The sequence below is a fragment of the Bemisia tabaci genome, chromosome 8 (assembly GCF_918797505.1).
Source record: "Bemisia tabaci chromosome 8, PGI_BMITA_v3".
Lineage (NCBI taxonomy): Eukaryota > Metazoa > Arthropoda > Insecta > Hemiptera > Aleyrodidae > Bemisia > Bemisia tabaci.
In genome coordinates, this window is record NC_092800.1 from 2824848 (window position 1) to 2847226 (window position 22379).

Consider the following 22379-nt stretch of genomic DNA (forward strand, 5'->3'; position numbering starts at 1 on the left):
TTAGGGAATTTTGCTGCGGAATCTTGACACTTTTTAATTATTTTCTATTGCACTTACGTTCTATTGACAGAAATTAGCACTCAAGAATTGAACAATGCAAGGCTTGTTTATTTCCTGTGAGGGGTCACTACCATCGGGTGTCTATCTCAGTCAGTTTTGCGTTAACTCAGGGCATGTGTTAAGAGTGTGTGTAGTAGTGAATTAGTTTTCTAATTTTGAGATTTTTGTCTCTGATTGTCTCCCTACTCCTTTGGATAATGCATATCATCATCAAGTCCACCTCCTGCCTATTAGTTCTCAAATTCTGAATTTTTTCCATTCCAAGAGACTTTGCACCAAAATTTGTCTGTTGAATGTATTTCATCGAACCATTATACCGAAACAATGTATTGCAAAGTCAGGAAACTTAGGTTTTGAAGCCCTAAAAAATCATGGAAAACTGAGGTATTTTTTAAATTCTTTGAAACTTAAAACTCTGTCAAAGTTTTGCCAACAACTCCGAATGTGACCATTCACAGGGAATAGGTTAATAGCACCAAAAAACTAATTATAGAAATATATTACCAAAAGTTTGGCTCAGAAAATACATAAAATTCTTTCACTTAACCAGCAGGGTCCTTTGGAAACCAAGAACGCCAAGAAATTCATCGGAAAAGTCTGAAAAATTTGCGAACAGCGCGTAGAACTTCAACCGGTGCCATATGAGAGTTAGCAAACAACTTGTGTCTTTTCCCTCATTTTGAATCTCTAGAAGTAGAGTTTTCATTCATAGCTCAGCAAAAGTAAACATCATTTTAAAAAAATATATTTATATAGAAGAGACGGTCTTTCTTGAAGGTAAGAAACTCCGGAAATTTTGGAGTCGGAAACATGTGAAAAAAAAACCAAGAAATTGGAAAATGAAGAAATTATGAAAACACTGCAAACTATAGCTTTGACAATATAAAGTTTAGAGTTCAAATAAAATGGTTTCAAGGGAAAGCTAGTTGAAGGTTTAATCTGCTCCGTTCAAAGCTCAACATGTATGGATGTGATTGAACGTGAATGCTTGTTTTGGCTTTCTAATGAACTAAAGTAAGTACTTGCTATTTAAACTTTGGGATTTTTTCAAGGAGCGCCAGAGAGTATTTTTATAAGGACTCAAATTTTAGTTTTTTGACACAACCCTGACACAAAGTGCTTTTTTGAAAAAATTTGTCCTCATCTGTAGAGATCCGTATCATCACGTTGGATGGTCACAAACATAGTGTGTTTTTTCTAAGCCGGGGCTCATTCATCCTTTTCTATTGCAACAGATACAACATGAACAACAACAGCTTCAAATGTTGTCAAAACAACAACAGCAGCAGCAACTTCAGCAAGCTGCCCAACAGCAGCAGCAGCAGTTGGATCAGTCGTTTCTGTTGGCCAATCAGAGCAGACTCACTCCGCAGCAGCAGAAAATGTATCAGCAACACATGCAACAACAGCACTACGCAAATCACATGCGGAAAATAAGCCGGACGCTGCCACCACAATATGCCAACGCAGTTCCACTTAAAAGCCTTCAGGTGATGATTTTTTTGATAAAAGGAATTTGCGTTGTCCAGGGAAATCCTCCAATCTGATAACTCAGCTCACTTCAACAAAAATCCCTAAATTTAAAATGGTGCCTTCACGGTAAAAGGCTCCTTTTCCTATTGAAAAATCATCATTTTTTACAATACTTTCCATTGAAGATTCTAACATCAAAACTTAAGCGTAAGAGAATGGTTATGCAGAAAAATGGACTTGGCAGGTAATCATAATTAAACACTTGTTGAGATGAATGCCTTTTTCTTCCCTGCTCATTCTCTATTATTCAAATTTTCTGCTTTTGCATGTTTTCCAAATCGTGTTGAATCATCCATTTTCAACTCTGAAAAGTCCAAAACTTCACTCAAAATCGGTATCACTTAACTTTCATCGACCCACAAATGAATGTTCCTAAAAATGTTTGACAAGAGCTACAATCAGATTTCTTTAGAGGAATTAATTCTTGAAAAAATGTGTAATTTACAATTTCCCTCTACCTGTGAAATACAAACCTGCTGTCAATAGCAATATTAAACCATTAGATGAAATTCATTTCATAGCTTCAGTTTTGAATACATATCGACGGTGAAACTACCAAACCACGTATCTCGGTTTGCGACGTCGCAGACTTCCTGTCATGCTTTATTTTTTAAATGAAAAACTATTTAACATCCAGTCTTGAAAATTTCTGTGATTTCTCCTCTTTGTGCGGAGAAAATTCCGTGAAAATTTCAAGAAATGATATTGATTTGGTCTACTTCTAAAAAATAAAATGTGAGCGTAGATTTTTAAACACCGCAAATGAGATACGTGGTTTGATAGTTTCACCGTCGATATTGTATATTTATTTAATTGCATTTTATCGTCTCAAAATTGCTGTTTTCAATACTTAAATCTCAGTACTTTTGAAATAGCTTTTTTATTGTAGTTTATATCTATTGTGTCTCTATTTTCCTAAACTCTGCCAGATAGTTTAGTTCAGTTAAAAGTCAATTGAAGATATCGTCAATTGAAGATATCTCGGAGGGTTAATCATCTGAACTGGATCGAAGCTTATCGAGCAACATTAATGTAAAGGATAGCATCCCAAAATTGCATTTTACCGATAGATGTGGATATCAGTTACTGATGTTGTCGTCCTTCTGACAAAAGGGCGTATCTCCAATTCCGCATGAGCCCTGGAGAGCATAAAGTTTCATGGACAGGTCAAAATGAAAACAGAGATACGCCCTTACACTAGAGGAGCAACAATATTGTTCTCTATTTTATTATCTCAGTGCATTTGGAAGTTTTTAAATGTAAGCTTTATCTGTTTTCAGAAGAAAGAAAGTAACGCAGCCTTGGCGAACGTAAATCAGGCAATCACAATGCAAAGGCTGAACCAACAAGCACAAATTTTAGGACAACAAGCTCTGTTGAATAATCAAATTCTTTTAGCAAATGCTGCTGCGGGCTTGGATGGCTCCAAGTTAGCCCAAGTCAGACTGAGTGTGCCCGGGGGGCTAGTCACAGATGGTAAGCTTCAATATTTCTTAGGAATTCATAAATGACCCAAGTGCAAAACAGCGAAAAATTGTAATATCAGTAACAGTGCTAAGGAGAGTGTTTTAAGAATGTTTTGGCTTAAAAGCCATAAAAAACTGTAGAAACAAACTGAAACTATGGCCTTATTGCTAGCCAAAATGCGAAATCATGTATCTCGATTGTAGGGGTTAAAAATTTCTGCTCTGATTTTATTTTTTTGAAGAGACTGAGAAACAAGCCAACTTTAAGGCTTATAATTTGTACAGAACATTCTGCTTACGGAGAAGAAAAATCAAGACAGTTTTTGAGAATTTATGCTGACTAGTTTTCTCATGAAAAAATGAAATATGACAGTGAGTTTGCAACATTGCAAACAGAGATTCATGGTTTCGACTTCGGCCATCAATATGAAGTTTGCAATTAGAAATTTGCAGTTTTAAGAGTTCCGTTCTGTCTCAATTCACATTATTTGAGAATATGTTAATGAATAATCTAATTTAATGCATTGATGGCTAACGTCCAAAAATGTGTAAGTTTATCGCAGCATTTTAAAATCTCTAATTCTGCGTAATTTTTTAAAGAAGACGAAGTGAAATGTTCCCTCAAAATTTTCTTCAGATAATTTTGAATGAAAAAAAAATTTAGAAAATTTCAAGAAAAACTGTTGATCTAATTTTTTTTTTCTCCCACGAAAGAAAATATACCATTTCATGATATATGTTTCTTTAATAAATGTGCAGTCACTCTTTTTTTTGAAAAAGCTCGGCCACCCAGAAATTGAAACAAAAGTTGTCACTCTTGAAAATTGCCTTCTGGCCCTATATTTGCCTTGCGGTTACCGTAAATTATTGGATTGAGAATTTTTTAATCATATTCTTTGTTTTCAACAAGTGAATTTTCATTCGTTAATTTTTCACAAATATGGGCAATGGTTTTTCTTCTTCAATGACGAATGCGGTGTTTTGAACATCAGATCAGAGTCCCATGAGCTGTTGCTAGACTCCCTACATAATCTTTCAACCAACGACCAGTTTATAGTCCTGACCACGTTTGCAAAACCCTGAACTGATGATGAAAATTAAATTCAACTTTAGTCACGGGCAATTTGGCAGGAAAGTCTAAGCCATGTCCATTTAATTATAAAAGAAGAATGATCATTTGTTATCGTGATCTCTTTTTTTAATACGAGCTTCGATAAATCTGTCAACAAAAAAATTCGCTGTGTGGGTGACTTGTTCCCCTATTTCAAGAGTTTCAACAGGTGAATGATTTTTCTATTTTTAGCTTTGTCGTATCTCTCTAAATCTAAGTAATTTGATGTCTTTAGTTCATCAAATAATGCTTTAAATTGTTTCCTGTTCAGGTGCTACGATTGTCACTCCAAATATCACTCCGGTGGGAACGCCAAGAGGTCTTCGTGATGCTGGAGGAGACTCTTCAGACACACTCAGTGAAACGGACTCTCAAAAATCCTTGCGTTTGCGCCGCAAGCTGCCTTCTATCCCTGCTGACCAAGATATCGTGTCGCTTCCTCTTCATAGAAATAAAGAAAATCAAAAATCGGCCAAGAAAGGCCAGAGTAGAATTAGGTATGTATCAACAAAGTTACTTTTTTAAGCAGTACATTTATTCAAACCAGTAGTCTAGAAAGAAATTCGAAAATCAACCTGGGGTATAAAATTTTTCTTTTCTTTTCCACTCCAAATTTTTTAAGCAGGACGTTAGGGATTTTCTGACACATTCCTCTTGTAAGTCAAATGCTAGGATAAATTCAGGAATGTAGGTTCTTCAGTTTGCAGTGCTTGGGAAAATTGCTGTATGAACAATCAACTGCTGCCAATTTTACTCGAAAAGAAGACTTATTTTCGAGGGAAGTTATGAATATTTTTCATTGAAATTTTTAGACCTTCAAGATCAAACTACTTATAAAATTCTCTGAAAAATTAGAAAAAAAATACTTACAAATTTTCCTGGAAATTCGTGATTTGTCAGAGGAAGTTTAGCAACATCCAAAAGCTCACATAAAGTTTTTCTTTAGCAGAGTTTTTAATTTAGGTGAGTAGAATCTAGGGGAAAAAAGAGAGAAAAAACAAGACCAAAATAAAGCATTTTGATTATTCAATGTGAAAAATGTGTATCTCCTCCGCAAAATTTCAAATTCTAGTATTTTTTTTTTTTTTTTCAGAAAAGGGAAACTAGCCAAAATATCTCTTTGAAATTTTTTGTGAATGTGTTTAAAGGAGAGAAAAATTCACAGAAAATTCCATGAAAAGCTTTAGGTTGATTTTTTTTTTTCAAGAAATTGAAAGACCAGCAAAGAATTACAATGTTGCAATTGCAGATACAATTTTTCATTTATTTTTTAACTTAAGTAATTGATTTTTTATGTAACCATCCACAGGGCAAAAGACTTTAGTTGGCTCAACATAAATTGGAAAGTTGGTACGCTTTCCTAGAGGAGTATCTAAAGAATTCACAAGAAATGCTCTAAAATGTCAAACCAAACTGGAGTTATGCAAGATTTTAGTTTAGAGTTCAGAGAACATGGTCTTGAGACAAAGCTATTTTAAGCTCTAATCACCCAAACTCAGGGCTCAAACCTCAATCAAATCATGCTTTTATGCTAAATATCACACATAACGAATTAATTTTCTCGTAAAATAATTCTCTTGGACACTGGAGTGTTTGTTTTATAAACTCAAGTCCGAATTTTTCAACCGAACTTAAAAAAAATTGTTTATCTACAAAATCTGCTTTCGTCCTTCAAAGCTTTTTTTCCTGTGAGTGGCTAGATATTGAGTTTCGTATCATTTTTCGAGTTTTTTTCATTTGGACCTTTTTCGTTTAGCCTTTTTTAGAATTTGAAGATCGTTCCCACTGAATCAATATAGATAATCTAGAGACCAACATGCTTCAGGTTTTTCGCTCTTTTTTTCTCTCTCTGTCACTTCTTCTCCTTCATACTAGACCCTCAAAATCTTAGAAATTGATGTAACACATAAAAAAATTTATAATTAGAAAATCCTCGTTCAGTTTCTAACTATCCTTATCTTTTTGTCTGTTATCTCGTTTGTGATTTTTATCTATGTACCTGTAGTAGTTGAATCTTAAAGTCCGTTAAATAATTATGCTTATAATGAGGCAAGGTCTTAAAGGATGGGCGAATCATGCTGTATCAATAACCCTTTACGAATATTTGAAATCCTCAGTGTTCTAACACAAAAGATGCTTATCACATTAGTCAGCCTATGACCAATAGATTCATTTTCGCAGGTCCTTTTCTCCGTTACGTCAATTTGATGGTGGAGGCTACTTGGTTAGCGGAAGAAGTTCCAATCTCATATCACAACGACCCAGTTGCAGTGAAACGAATCTTCACAAAAGCTGTGCCGGCATAGATCCAACGCCAAGACCAGGGTCTGCGCTGGGTCTTCTACAAGGTAATTTAATGAGGCAGAACCGTTCTACTCGTTATTCTTGTAATTAGAACCTAAACTTGTTTTTAGCCAAAGGGTCAAGTTATGCAGCTTTGAATTCTAGTATTTATGTTTAATAGGTTAGCAAAATTCATCCTAACGCCTAGTTTTTATATTCAATGTAAAAAGAGAGACATTGCCACGTGAAGAACATAGAGGGTGATGCCATCCACAATGTTCTTAGAGGAACAAAATCTCCTTTAATAGTGAGCGTAAAAACTTGCCAGTTGGACAGATCTTAATTGTTTTCATCAGTTTATAAGAATCAACCATTCAAACATGATTCTGTAAAATGAGCGACTAACAGTTTCAAAAAGAAGTTGTTTTGTCGTTGTTTTTTTCTAAATAATTTTGTCACTCTGCAGTTTAGCTAATGTTTATGTCTTTGAATTGGTAACTTTAACCTCTTTCGAACCCTAGCTTGACGAAAAATGTTCAAGTCTGTACTTCAAATATTCCTCTTCACGTTATAAAAGGAAAACGGTTTGTGTTGAGAACAAAGTTGATGAAAGTTGCGGAGAGTTGAAGTTGAATTTTAAATGTTAGCTAAAGCTCATCCTTGATTCAATCAAAAAGCGAAAAATTACGTTGGTTCGGATTTGTAAATAAAATGACTGACATTGCTGATGGTTTTTTAAGATTTTAAAATTAAGATGTCTCTTCGAAAAATTTGAGTCTTGTATTAAATCTAAAAACAAGGAGAAGTGCTGATCACTGTTTTTATGTTTCTTCTTACAGCATCTAGTGTCATCAATAGCACAGGCACAAAAGTATCCTTTGATTTTCCCAACCAGACTAGTGAGATCGCATCCTGTTTACCGCCGGATTTGCGTCACTTGCTTGATTCCTACAAGGACTATTCTTATAAACAGGTATTACTTAAGTTTTCAAAATCATTTATCATTATTACTTTTATTAATTCAGTCATTTTGTTGAACTGATCGTATTTTATGTATTACTTATTGTGTATTTTTCTTGTAAAAAAGTTCATCCTACTATTTAGGAATGAATAAATAAATATGGTTCTCTTTGGAGTAGTTAAGCCTTTGGAATGAAGAAAAAGCATCATTATAGGCCGATTTTGGGCTTCATCTTCAATATGTTCATGCTGATTTTCTAAAATGCAGGTTTTTAGGCAAGTTTTTTGTCACTATCTGCCTTCTTCTCATTGTATAGTCTTTTGAAAGCTAATTTCAACTTTGTATTAATTGATAAAAAAAATAATAAAAGAAAACTAAAGACTTTTCAATGTGGCCTGACTGCACATTGTCACCTTTTAAAATGTTTGGGCCAACTCTGAAGTAAATTTTCTTTTAACTTGAAAATTTGTATTTGTCCACAATTTGAATGTCAGATAAGTCGATTTATCACTTGATAAAACAAGGATGCGGAAAGTTCTTAGCCTTCCCATTTTTTAAATTGGCCTTTTCATTTCAGAAATCCCATTTTCCTCAGAAATTTCACAAGAATGACTTTTTTATGGCTCTTTCCGTATTATGCTGCGACTTTGCGGAACACTCCTGATTTTCACTGCACCTTTCCAAAAACAACGCGATTTTGCCGGCTTTCCTATCTGGAAACACAATTCTCAGGGCCTTCCCAGTTTTACATGTGACCAATCGCGACCCACCCGGTCGCGCGGTCGAGAAGTTTTTGCACCCCTGTGATAAAAAATCAGTCGATAGAAGTGAAGTTAAAAACCGCATAACAACCCTGGAACTTGCTAGGAGAACGCTTAGCTTGTCGTACAACATAATAATAAGACACCATTCCTTTGTAGTGCGAAAAAATTGCCTATGAAATATGCTCTGCTCTTAAACCCTCACAAAGTACGAATGTTAAGCGTATTTGCGTAACTGTTGCAGTTATTATACGCTGTCTTATGTCAAATAAAAATCAGCTTTTGAATTCTTTTATTTTTGTTAAACAGCGGTCCCTCATACTGATACCTAAGCATGGTATCGCTCATTTTGAAGTATTTTTTCCAGGCTCTTTGCTCTTACATTGTATCTTATTTTCTATTTTTAGTCTTCTTCGTTAAAACCGAGGCATTCAAGTCTAGACGCAGGAGATATCCATGGCTCATCAGAGAGTAGGCTACTCAGTGGATTATCCAGTGTGGACTCCCATTTAAATCGAATCTCCCTTCAAAATTCTAAAAATAGGTAAGCGCATCCCTTATTTTAAACCGTTCTTTTTTTGTCAGTGGTCAGCAGCATTGGTCCCAGAATTCTTTTTTGAAAGTTCAAGCCTACAAATGGGCAAAATTCATTGAGATCTCTTCAAACACCGAATTTCAACATCCAATTTTAACAGGGATGTTGCCCATTAAAAAAAGCAAAGTGTGACTTATCTGTCATCAATGATATGTCGACGGCCAAAGTGCGAAACCACATATCTCCGTTTGCAACGTTAAAGGCTTCCTGTCATACTTGATTATTTTTTCATTTGAAATCCAATCAACTCAACCTTTTTAAAATGTCCTTAATTTTTCTTCTCTATTAGCAGAATTTACCATAGAAATTTCAAGGTATATAGTTGATTAGTTCCTCCTCGACAAAATAAAGTAGGAGCAGAGACTTTGAAATACAGCGATGAAGGTATGTGGTTTTGCACTTTAGTCATCGGTATAGCCATCTGCGGGCCGATTATTGAAATTGATAGACAAAGCTATAGACAAAGAAGACAAACGGGATTTGGAAGGATCGTATTGGTGGAAGCGGGTGGTTGCAATGGACAAAGGAAGTAGATAATGGACTAAGCAACGGCAACCCACGAGGGACACGATAGTTGGTCCATCATTTTCTCCCTTAGTCTATAGGAACCACACATTTCAACCAATAGGATCGCTCCATATTCCCTATGTTTCCTTTGTCTATAGCCTTGTCTATAAATTTCAATAATCGGGCCGCAGCTCAATGTCTCATCCCTGTTTTTGATTAATTTTCTACTCTGTCTAGTGGTCTATTGACCTTAGTTGAGCAGAGAGGTATCAAGTGCATGTGCTCACTCTTATAAAGACAAGTCTGTAAAAAAAATTCAATGTCGTTTCTGGAATGAGCAAAATAATTGTTCATTTCTGCTGAACTCAATCCAGTTCTTTCTTTGTCCTCTGGTTAACGAGGAAACCTTTCATTAAAAAAATTGTGTATCCAATCCACAGGTTATCGGCTGTCAGAAGGAAAGCAGGACTTTCGGACTGGGGTGTCGCTCGGAAATTGAAATTTCACCGTAGACAACTTTCAGATCCAAAAATCTACCTAGACTATGACTATGAGAGAGATAGCGAGCCTTTCCAGTCCAAATACAGCAGGGTAAGCTCCTTGTTTTTCCCCAGTGAATGTAACTTGTCCCTGCCGATCATATTTTGTGGCCTCTAGGTGTGCGTCACAGGCCAGGCAGTTTCTGTCTGCGGATCGTTTTCATCTCATCACCCAGCATTAAAAATGTTATCTTGGCCTGGTGAAAAAAATCTTTCCTCAACATGTTGGATGAAACATGTTAACAAGACTTCAGTGAGACAGTAGCGCACTCTTAATTCGTCGTTTCCTGGACGAGAGAACCTAACTTTATTCCAAGGTTGCAAAATTGACTCAGACAATTCAACTTTTCGTAAGAATGTACCTGTGTGTGAAAAAGAAAATTTTAATTTTGATTTTAATATATTGCTGCAGTTGTTTGTCCATTGTAGATTTCTGTCATGAGGAAAATTTTTTCATAGAAACCAAAAGATCAATCTCTAGATTCATCCTTACAACAAGTTCTTATTTACACCGAAAAAACAAGAAAAATCATATTTGAAAACTTAATAATTACTTCTGGTGCTTTTTCTAAAACATTCTGTTAATGTAGGTGTATTGTATCGATGGTATATTGGAAGTAGCACTTTCTAGATAAGGTTTCAAAGGCTTCTTTTTGGTACTTATAAATCTTCTCCAATAACTGATCGGAAAGTCCTTTTGGCCATAGAAACTTTGCATTTGGTCTCATTCTATTACTTATGCCTAACCTGCAAGCCTGAAGCATCCAAACACAATTTTATGATAGAGGCAACTAACTCATTGCCTCTCATATTGTTGACCATCGTTACTTTTTGTTCCCATTGTCCCCCTTTTGGTCTTGTTGTACTGAAAACATACACTTAAATTGACGTATAAGAAAAAACCTCACAAACTTTGGTCAAAGAATCCAATCGCCCAAAGTTCACAAGCGATAGCATTAGCTATCAGTTTGTTTGTATAAGTTTCCTTTCTTAAGCCTTGTGAGTACAATACAGCATGTAACATTTTAAGAATTAACTAACACATTCTTGGTGGATTGTGACAGAATTTAACTACTGAAAAAAATCTATCCGTGGCTCATATTGTCATACAATTTTCAGGCCTATGGAAAGTATATGCATCCATCGCTGCGACCACCATTCAAATCTTATGAGTACGAATCTTTAGACGACGGGCTCAAGCGCTCTGAACTAGATGTCTCTGACTATGCGATGGCTGGCGGAGCTTTGAGAGAAACGGCCATCAACAGTGTTCTGGACAGTGATCCATATTACTCTGACAGGTAGTTAACGGCTCCTTTATTTGCTACCCCTGCCATACATAGCTTATCTTTACTTTCCGCCCTGACTTATTTGTTTCCATTGTATGAGGTGTTCTTTTTTCCGTTAGGTCAGCCCCATTGTGAAAAGAAGGTACACTCTTTACTGAAATACCTTTTCAGTCTCCTTCATATAGTTAATTCCCCCCCCCCCCCCCCAGATTAAATGTAAGTGGCCATTCAATGGAAAATGAATGTTAGCACTAAATTGCAAAACTCAAAATTGAGATATTGGTATCACTACCGGCTGAAATTTAAAAAGATGCTCATTGAAAATAGGAAAAGAAGACCAAATCAGGACCTCCAAAACGTCCTGTAGGCCTCGAGGGCACAAATTATTAGCTGATTTTGAGTCTGAGAAAGCCAGAAAAAGTGAGTGAACGACAGAAATTGCTATGCGGTTGCCAAACAAATAGAGTCTATCGATTAGTTTTACTTTTTTTTGCTGTCAAGCCTGCTGCCAAATTTCGTTTTTGAAAATTGAACTTTTTCTGGAGATTAGAAACCGAAACCTATTCTTTTTGACTATATTTTCATGAACATGGTGAAGCGAGCGAGCGAACGAAATGGCACCTGTTGTTGGTTGGTTTTATAAAATCAGAAGTGCACCCTGTGTTATTGAGTTTCTCAAGCCCGAGACCTGTAAATTTTCTACCTTTTTTTAAAGGTTTCCTAATTCAAGAGCTTAACTTTAGAATTTATCATTGAAAATATAGGCCCAAGGAAGGAATGAAATTGAGCATGAGGCCTTTTAGGGGGAAAGAGGTTTGTTATACCATGAAGGAAGGTTGGCTCAAGGGAGAAGGAGTCATTTACAAAATTTCCAATTCAAGGGGTCAAATTTATCGTTTTGAGTCAGTATTTGTGATTGTCAGGGTAGTTTTTATCAAATTAAGTTCAGTTGAACAGAAATAGACAGAATTTAACAGAAATTAACCAAGTCATATCAGCATCATCCTGCAAAAATTAGGTTTGAAGTCTTCTTCCTAAATCGGAAGATCGGAGATCGTCTTCTTTATCGGAGATCAAAAACACCTTTCTTTCATATTCAAGATCTTTTTCCTCAACTGTGAATTTCTAACAGGAGAAAATGTGCAACTGCTGAACCTCGAAATCACTCTTGCCTCATTTCCCCCAAAATCTGACTTAATTCTTTTCCGATTGATTCAGTTTTAAATCTTTAGATAGTCATGTTCGAGGGAGCTGATCTTTTGAAAATTATTACTTGAATATCGAGTTATGGCCCTAAAGGGGCCGTATATCACATTTTAATTCAAAGATCCAAGGATGTTATGAAATTAAGTTCCGTTTAATGGTATGCTATCGAGTGCCTCATTTCTCTCTTTCAAGTCTCATTGTGTGTTTTGATAGAGACGTCACCCCAAAATCATTTTTGACCAGAAACTTTTAAAATAATTCAAATCTTTCCACCCTCCACCCTCCACCCCCCTCCTACAATTACAGGATTTTTCACCAAGTCACCCCAACGGGACGGGGAAAATGCCCAGCTTCCTTGCTTCCCCCTCCCCTCCCAGGTACCCATAGAGAGTAATAGTTGCCAGTACTTTGTTGTAAATAGTTAAAACTACTTAGTTAGTTTTGAAAGCATTTAAATGAAAAAGAACTATATCTATTGTGATATGAGCCCTGTCATGCATGTATTCTTATGGATTTCAGGACTCATGTCAAAATGGACATAGTTCCTTTTGATTTTAATACGTCCGATTGTCAGTATGCATGTCTGTAATTTATAGACCCTCCATTATTTCTCTCCATGAATGAATCCTGGAATTAATGTGTTCAATCTGGCACCTATGTAGTTAATCCCTGTATCCTGTAGCCTAGGGATGAGCTTTTCCTTGTAGTTCATCCGTAGTCTTGCACTATGATCCCAAGGTATGGTCCATTCTAAAACGGAGCTTCACTAAGGTGAATGTGGGTACTAATTCGATGAAAACAGAAGTGGTTTTTGAGGTCGAAACAGTCGGTTTCTTTTCTCTCTCAAATCAGAAATGAAAATTCCCCTTTTCCATCTACATAGTTTCATTGAGAAATAAAACTTGAGACCTTTTCCGTTTAGTTTCAACTTGATGTCAGTCGGCTCTATGTAAAACTTTGTCTAAACAATTTCTATCAAAAAAGAGTAATGCATGTCGGTCTGAGTAAGAACTATTGAGCCCTCGTAGTTAAAAAATCAGAGCAAGACCCTTACAGTCTCACAAGTCTGAAAATCTAGCTCTAAATCCGCAAATCTACCTTGTACCTAAGATTTTAGGCTTTGTACTACATTCCCATTTGTTTAGTTGATTTTTTTCCCCTACCATTTTCCTTCATTCCTCATTATTTTAAAGTTACATGATTTTTTTATATTTTATTTTTGCTAATTGATCTTTTATAGCACTACAAATCAGATCGTTCAATTTTTGTAATTGGTCAATTTAAAATCATCCAAGTGCACTAACTCTTTCAGAATTTTTTTTATCTTGAGGTCTTAGAAGTGTTTTTGTTTTGAAAAAAAAGAGACAGCTCAAATCCCAGTTTGAGCTTTGCCTTCGTAGAAATGTGTCAAGCTGATAGTGGATGTAGTGATAAAATATTAGGCTTTAACAACTGGTCTTAACTCTGAAGGAAAATGCGAAAGCCCTTAAAATGTGAGGGAGGGCAAAAAGAAGGTCCTCTCTTTTTCTTTCTTTCTTTTTTTTTTTTGTCGTTTTAAAATGTTCACTCTCTGATTTAAATTGGACTAATTTAACTGCTCAATAATAATTTTACGGTAATATATTTTCATTTTTCGTAAGAAGACAATAAAAATTCTAATAGCCAGATTCAGTAAAATTTAAATTTTCTGCAACTAGTTACCTCAAACGTCAAAGTAAGGAAGTGTGGAGAAGTTGAGTTCATCACTCTTCTTGGAGTAAAATTGAAACTCTCGATGCATGGAATAGATAAATGCAGTTTTTGGGAAAAATGGTATTCTGGTGACACGAACTCGAAAACTAAATAAATCTTTCTGAAATGTCAGTATTAGCTTCTGTGGAGTCATGAGACTGATCGTAATCTTTCAATCAAAACTTTTTTTCTGAAAATCTCAAGAACTTTACTTCTTTTATTCACGGGAAACTTCGGTATCTGTTATCTTAACTTCAGTCATCGTTGATGAACAAATTAAAACTTAAAAGTCCTAATCTCTGAATGGTTGGATTTACAACCAGTGGGCTTGTATTGAAATTGTTAGACAAAGCGATAGACAAAAAAGACAAAGGGTAAACAGAGCAATCCTATTCGCTAAAAGGGGTGGTTGTTTTAGACAAAGGGAGAAAATGATGGACTAACTACAGGGTCTCTCGTTGGTTGCCATTCGTCAATCTATTACCTACTTATATTCTTTGTCTATTGCAACTACAGGTTTCCACCAAGAGGATCACTCCATTTTCTCATTGTCTTCTTGTCTATCACTTTTTTTATCGATTTCAATAATAGCCTGCAGATCTCAGCAACAGTAAAATGTATTGTTAATTTGCCTCATTCTTATGTCACATCTTGTTATGGAAAGAAATGCTTACACAAGAGGTTTTTTGGTTCTGAAGCTGCTCAAAAATTTAAAGTGCTTAATGAAAGTTTCTTCGTGGCAAATTATATTTTTTATTTACATTATTGTGAAACTCTAGTTCAGTTTTGACTTTATAAGACGTAGTGAAGATAGCAATTGGTGTCCTAAGTTAAGTATTTTTCTATTTTTGCCCAGTTATGGAGAAACAGGCAATTTTTTCTATTGTGAATTATTGCTTATTGATACGATCATTTGCCCGCAATAAACTAACAGAAATTTTAAGATGACACAAGCCATGAAATGATCAAGAACAAGAAACTGTGAATCTTTCCAGGTATAAATCTGGAGGTATAGAATTAAAATTATTTATTAGAAAAATAAAAAATGATTCTATGATAAAGTTTTTTATCCAGTCATTGAACCAAGAGGTTAGTGAAAATTACCGATGGTAAATAGTCCAATTTGTGTTCTAGGAACTTTCTTTATATGCACTTAAATTTTTTGGGGCGAAAAGAAGGGTTATGGGCATCTGTCCTTTGTGAGTCATCTCTAGGCAGCACATTTTGTTTATCATTAAAAGTAGTTGGCATTATTGTGGCTAATTTTTCTTTATTCTCCTCTTCTTATTGTCCTGATTTGCGTGGATTTTGAATCCAATTTGATTTGTCTTATTGTGGAATGAGATTGCAAGTAAGATGCCTGATCTTTGTACCATAATGGGTTTGCATCTGTTGTGCCATCTCAGATTCAGATTCATTTCTGTGAAAAGTATATGTTATTTTATGTGCATGGTCTGTGTAGGGAGTGGCGTCTACGCGATCACTAGAAGAAGTGGGATATGTTCCAGGTATGACACGAGGCGATACAGCGACTGCATTGACTCTACTAGGCGTTTAATGTCGGAAAAAAGTCAGAAGTCCCACTCTTGGCAACCCTCTCCGTATGCCAGCGACGAAGAGGAGGACCAATTCTCGCGTGAAGAAAGGAAGGCAAGGATTAAAGCCGAGATTGCGCGTCGTAGGCAGCAAATAGAGGAAAACGCACGATTGCATGAAGAGCTCTTAAAACTAGCCCGTTTGAGAGAAAGTGTAGAGTTAGGTCACAAGTCGACGACAGGTTTGTCCAGCCTCAAGAGTAATCAAGTCCTCAGCAGCGGTTACGCTAATTCACATATCCTTGGCTCTGTCGATGATCTTCTTATCACAAGTTCAAAACTCGATAAAAAATATCTCAACCCGAGAAGAACAGCGGAAGATAGATCCATGGACAGAATAGCCTCAACTTTCCGAACTGATGATTACACGTCAAACGTCTATGAAAGATTGTTTGATTTCTCTCCTCTCACTGATTACACACCACACGCAATGCCTCTTCTTCCAGATATGCCAACACGATCTCGGAAACTTCTAGAGGACCTAGGCAGTTCTCCGTTCACAGAATCAGTTTTGAATAATATGCAAAAAAATTCATACTCACCCAGCTAAGTAGTTAACGAGTGATTTTGTAACATTGCCAAGTTGTTATACTTTATTAATTCATTTTGATATGTGTAAATATGTATATTTGTACATTCAAACACTTTTAGGTAGTTTTAATTTTTTTCCTTTGTTTTTATAGAAACTTATTCTTTTTGTTTAAGATCTAAAGTGAGATTTGTAGTATTTACCAGGTGTTCCACTTGTTTTTAAAAAAACAGCTTAAAATACTACACCAATTTTCCCAATTTTTATCACTGAAAATGTCATTTTAAAGAAATCGAGATAATTTTTAAAATTGTCTAATATAAATTGCCTATTTCATCATTGATAATTGCCATACAAAAATTTTGCCAAGCTTGCGTCGTTTTATTTTTTATCATTTGATTGATTAAGTACAGAGGTCTGTGTAATTGTAAAAAATAAGGCATTGCCGAGGTCAGGATACCTCGGAAGAATGAATTCTTGAGCTCATGTACCAATCTCCAGAGAAATGTACGTAAATTACTAAGTTAAGAAAGCAATAACCCTTTCCTTGTGCATCTTTGCTGTTAATTTTTGAGGATCAATCAGGTAGCCTTATTCAATGACCATGAACGCTACAGTCCATTTTTTTTTCCAAAAATACAATTTTTCAATGAGTGAATCAAAGAATTTTTTGAATCATAAAATAAGCATAGCGTAATGAATCAAGTAATAGCTCATTCCAAGTAATACGTTTTTCTCACTGGAGAAACTGGCCAATCTTCAATTGACAATTTAAAGTGATTTTGTTCCATTGACCTTTTCTTTGTCAATTATTCATTTGTAACTTCTTTTAAAATGAGTGAAGCAAGTATCGTGTTTCGGACTCGTTCATTTTTTTTTGTTTACCATAGCACGCTCAGGAAGGACCACCATTGATTTAGGTGATGAACTTTTTAAGAGAAGATAAAGGAATGTCCAGAAGTCCAACTTAGATCTCTCAAATTGGAAATGTTCTAAAAGCGTTCGAAAACCAAAATAATTACAGGATAAGGTTTTACTCCAAAATATTAGGGGGAAAATAAACGTGAAAAACTTAAACTGAAGAGACTGAAATTTCTCAGCTTTGCTTGATTATTCTTTGCGTGGCAAGTTTACACAGTCATGAAAATGAAATTTTTAGAAAATCCTAACTTAAACCAGGAATAATTTTAAAATAACAAAGGGCTCTTTGTTCAGAGCAAATTGCACGAGAGCTGATGAATTTTTTCCCTGAAGCCTGCTGCCACTGAAATTGACCTCCGGCTAATTGAGATTATTTTCTCTGAACTTGTTACTCAATTGGATGTATTTCTGCCAAACGGAACTATGTGCATTATGCCGTGAGCCCTGTTATGCATATATCCTTATGGATCTCAGGGATCATGCCTTAATGCACATAGTTCTGTTTGGCAGAAATATGTTCAATTATATACTTAGACTTTTCCAGTTAAATGCCTTTTGGATACAAAACAGGTTACTGTGAGGATCTACGAAAAGAATTGCTCAGTTAACACAAGAACCAAATGGCATTTATCATCCACCAATTTGCCAAAAAATTCCCAAGGATTTACCCTTAAAATCTTGGCAGTGACATATCTTTAAGTCAAAGTTATCGTACAATATTTAAGACCTTTATTTTGTTTTCCATGAGGAGCAAATTCTATGATCTTACAATTAGTCAATCGCAAGACCAAAACCATCAGCCACTCTAATGCAAAAGATTTTATGATTAGCTGTCTAGATTTAGGCAGTTGTTTTCAACTGAAGTCTCACAACTTTTCATGTAGATCAACAATTAAAGGCAACTAATGGTAGAAATTTCATTTCTGTTTCCTGCTTCCCATTTGACCGAGCCCTTTTTATTTTGATTTTGCGCTTTCAACATAGCTCAATTGGACCGCATTTGAAGGGCTTGCAGGACAAGGCGCATAAGTGCAGTTTTTGAAAACATTAAGATCTTAATGCTTTCCAGTAAAGCTAGTCTTAATGCATATCCTGTGAAAAATTCACTCTCGAATTCCAATTTTTAAGCATCAAAAAGTCAGTTTGAAATTTTTTTCTGCCATAAGGATCCATGTAATTTCGAAACTTCAGACACGTATTCCTCGAAATAGCAACAAATGCACTTATGCGCCTTGTCTCCAAGCCCCTCTTTTTATAATATGGAACTACCATTTCTGACTCATGGGAAAAAGCACCTATCTGCTGGAGAAAACAGGTAACATGTTGTTTCATAAATGGTAGTTCCTCATTACAAAATCACGTCAAATTAATACAAGTTTCCGTTTCAAATATTACTTTGTGTTCCAAGAGAAACTCCAACTGATGGATGATGTATTCAGTCTTGAAAATAATAACGAAATTAGTAACCTTTATTGGTCAGTTTTCTCTATCGTTTGTGCTAGAGAGGCCCTTTATGAGGCAATTTTAGTCTCAAATGAAACAGATAATCTCTTTCCGAGCGAAGTATCACAAACGCCATCTTTGATACAATTACGTTGGTACAACAGTTCGCAGCTCAGGACTGTTCCTGTTCAAAATTTTTGCTACTACAGTAAATTAAGCACCAGAGGCGTGGCGTGCTTTGGGACATATCGATTGATCTGCCATTCAAACGTATGGAAAAGGATCGATAAAGAGGGTGTTTCCAACAACACTTTAATAATCGATTCTTTGCTACAGCTTCGAATGGGGAAATATTGATAGTCGATCACTCACGCCTCGCCACTGATAAGCACGTTCTACTGTACGTGACTGTCCTCAGAAAAAGTGCTCTCATTGCGTTGCGGCACAATTTTCAGGAAAGCGTTCTCTGTAAAATAGGAATTTGAGTTTTCAACAAAAGACACTCCTTAGTTTTCTGAACAGTAAGTTCGAAGGATTACTTTAATTCGAGTTCGAGTAGAAAGCATAAAGCTCTATTTCAAGCTATGAATTTCAGAGATTGTAACTTCAAAGGTTTTCCTCCAAATTATTTTTTTGAACATTGCTGTCACAATCGAAGTTTGAATCGATCTTTTTTCATACTTTTCTTCCCCCGTACAAATGTTCATTATTAACCACTCAAAAAGTGATGCCATCATCTCAATTTTACATTTATTGGTATTTAGGTTCCAATTCCCTTTCCTGGGTATGGTTTCTTTTGAAAGAAAATTTCTTGCTTCAAATTATGATCACGATCATGAAAGAGAAAAACTGCTGTTATCGAAAGAGTCACAGAGATTTTCGAAAATCGAGTGTATTGAGCAGCTCAAAATTTCTTTTCTAATTTTTCAGAAGGTGGATGAAATAGAGAATTTTGAATCACAACAGGGCGGTAAAATTGCGGAAACACATGTCTCAGTTTGCAACGCTGCAGACTTTCTATCATAATTTTTTTTTTTTTTTTTTTTTTTTTTTTTTTGAGTTTTGTGGCTTCTATTCCTTTGTATTATTCTATCATAATTGATTCTCTCAATGAAAAGATTCTCACTGTTATTTATTGGAAGCTTCCCTGATTTTTTTTCTCTTGGTGCGAAGAATGTTCTGTGGAAATTTCAAGGGATAAGGTTTATTCTAAATGAAAATTCTAAAATAAAATGGGGGCCGAAATTTTGAAACATCAAAAAAAAAATACGACTTTTTCAGTTTCACTATTAAAATTTCAAATCTTAATTTAGTAGCTGTAATTGCTCTTTTTATTCTTACAAAGATTGGCCAGCGTGATATTTTGTTTGCAACGAGCCAAAATTATTCAAAATACTTGTCGTCACAGAAATTTCATTTCCTTCCTTTTTCTTACTTAACAAACAAAATTCTACGTTCTTAATATCATCACGGTTTTCTTATTTTGTTTATATTTTAGATTAAGTGTCTTATTTTGTAATACGTGCCTCATGTAGTTTTCATGTTATAATTTCGTTACCTTCTGTGTTGTTTCTCCTCAGTTTCTCTCTCTCACTTCAATTGTTTTGTATTAATTGATGCCTACATGTGTATATTCTCCTTTTGTCATTTGTTAAAAATTTATACCTGTTCTTGTTCACTGTTTATCTACTTTTAATAATTTGACTAAAATTACTCTGCAGATATTAATTGACTGGATACTCTACAGAACTGTTATTTTTAAAAACAGCGAATACTTATCGCTAGTATGTGATTTTGCTCTTGTTACTCAAATTTCAAAGAAGTCTCTCCTCATGAGAACATTTTCTGCCCTTTTTGTAATCTGTTTTTTTTTTTTTTTTGTATTTTTTTTTTTTGTTTATTTATTCCTGGGCGATGCGTTTCTGGGTTGTTCACCGAGTTATCCTCATTGCCTAGCTGTATCACTATAGTAAATATTTCTTTGAATAAAAGCATTGTTGACATAGCGTTCACTGTTTTTGTTCTTTGTTCATTCTAAATCACCAGTGTATGACTTTCCATTCCTACTACGGAAACAGAAATCGCCGGGAAAACATGATTTTTGTAAAGGATGAACTCGGTATACTTGACCTTGCACCGTGGTCTCTTGTGTATTTAGGGTCGCTGAATCCGAATTTGACCAATTAATGAAAAACAGAGACAGACAATGATTTGAGTGCCACATTGAATGGTAGCCAGAAGCATTGAAGGTCACTGAACTCAAATTTGTCAATATTTTTGTGGAAATTATTAATCTAGAAATGCTTCATCATGGAAAAGCTATGGTTTAAAGTCATAAAGTCTTTGCTTAATCTCAAAATCACTTGCAAAATGCGATATATTTATCACCGAATCGTTGATTTTATTCAATTTGTTCTTATATTTTTCTATTAATCTACCCAATTATTTTTTTAAATTTTATTAATTTTTTTTAAATTCTATTTTTATTTACCTACTTATTTTATTCATTTAATTACTTCTTATCTCATAACTCCAAATGCCTTTAGGACTAATTAATACGACTTAACAAGAATATCTAGATGGATGAAATAGTTTATTACAAACTTTTTATGAATACTAATTTATACTTGGATTAATACTTGGATCCTGCCCCGCGTCAGCACTTACTGAACAATCAGACCCTGATCAACTTTGCAAGTCATCAAATGAGGGTCGTCCTGTCGGGAATGGAAATTGGGACCTCGTGATCATAGCGTCAGCACTACAACCACTCCACCACAAAAAGTCAGCCTGGTTTTGCCTCTTGAAATTTATTGTTGCACGAGTTGCTTGAACTGAGGAAGAAATGAAACCAAACAAGAGGAGTGATTAAGAGTTAGGCAAGCAAAATGGCGCTCTCATAATCCAAACAATGGCATGAACAAAACCGAAATCCATCAGCTTTGGCCTTTCTGATGGTATTTTCATCCATATCCTCAAGGTCACGCAGCCAGTTTAAACTGGAAATGATGTAACGACTGGTCCATTAATTTTCAGCTGAATCCTAATGGAAATGGACTGAACAGACATCATTTCCAGTTCATGTTCATTGCATGAATTTGAGTTGTTGAAGAAAATATTGGTTAGGTTGACCAAGTTGTGACCGAGGCTAAAATATCAAAAAAATAACAAGAAACCGTTCACCCATCTCTGCCCTCGGAAAATTTCAGCCGGGAGCGGGTCGGTCGTTACAACTATTTCTCTCTACGTCGGCAAGAAAAGACAAGACACAGCCCCTTTTATACGGTGTCGCATGGTTGCTGCCACACTGTTAAGCTAACATGAGTTTTTTAACAATCAGCTTCCAGATGAGGTTAAAATGTTTCAGTATGATTATCATGTGATTCTGCCCATTTGAGAAAATGATGTGGCACCAGTGAGCTTACATAAAAGTGACCCGATAATGGACGTTTTTGCTGGCAAATTTCTGGATTGGATGTTTTAGCAAAGCAGCAAATTTTAATGAAAGGATCAGCGAATATAGCAATGAAACAGGACATATAAAGATATAGAAAACTCAAAAATTGAACCCAAATCTGGATCTACGCACACTACATTAGTGGTTCACAAACTTTAGAGATTGCAGAGTTCCTAGGACGCGGTCTAGTGGCTTATTATGACCCCTTTATGATGACCTTTTTTTTTAGTTTAATATTTTCAAAATGCAAATACCTCTTAAAACCTTAGTGGTATAGCGAACTCATCAATTAAAGTACCTGTCCTTTTAAGACTGGATAAACTTAAGAATTTCTCTCTGGCTCAGCTGCCCAAAAAGTCGAAGACCCCAGTTGTACATTCGATAAAAGTATA

At 35.3% G+C, this 22379-nt stretch overlaps 1 protein-coding gene across 4 annotated transcripts in view; it reads left to right on the top strand.

Moving 5' to 3' along the window:
- Nucleotides 1-20540, top strand: part of LOC109032768 (uncharacterized) — a 54801-nt gene extending 34261 nt beyond the window's left edge. For 3 of the 4 annotated variants that reach the window (XM_072303642.1, XM_072303640.1, XM_072303641.1), the window contains exons 12-20: nucleotides 1296-1550; nucleotides 2874-3069; nucleotides 4442-4667; nucleotides 6352-6518; nucleotides 7293-7426; nucleotides 8583-8719; nucleotides 9718-9868; nucleotides 10936-11117; nucleotides 15551-20540. In XM_072303642.1, coding sequence (XP_072159743.1) covers nucleotides 1296-1550; nucleotides 2874-3069; nucleotides 4442-4667; nucleotides 6352-6518; nucleotides 7293-7426; nucleotides 8583-8719; nucleotides 9718-9868; nucleotides 10936-11117; nucleotides 15551-16187 — 2085 coding nt within the window. In that variant the 3' untranslated portion in view covers nucleotides 16188-20540. Of the gene's footprint in view, nucleotides 1-1295; nucleotides 1551-2873; nucleotides 3070-4441; nucleotides 4668-6351; nucleotides 6519-7292; nucleotides 7427-8582; nucleotides 8720-9717; nucleotides 9869-10935; nucleotides 11118-15504 lie in introns of all 4 variants that reach the window. The other variant, XM_072303643.1, reaches the window with a different exon arrangement.
- The last annotated feature ends 1839 nt before the right edge of the window (nucleotides 20541-22379 follow it).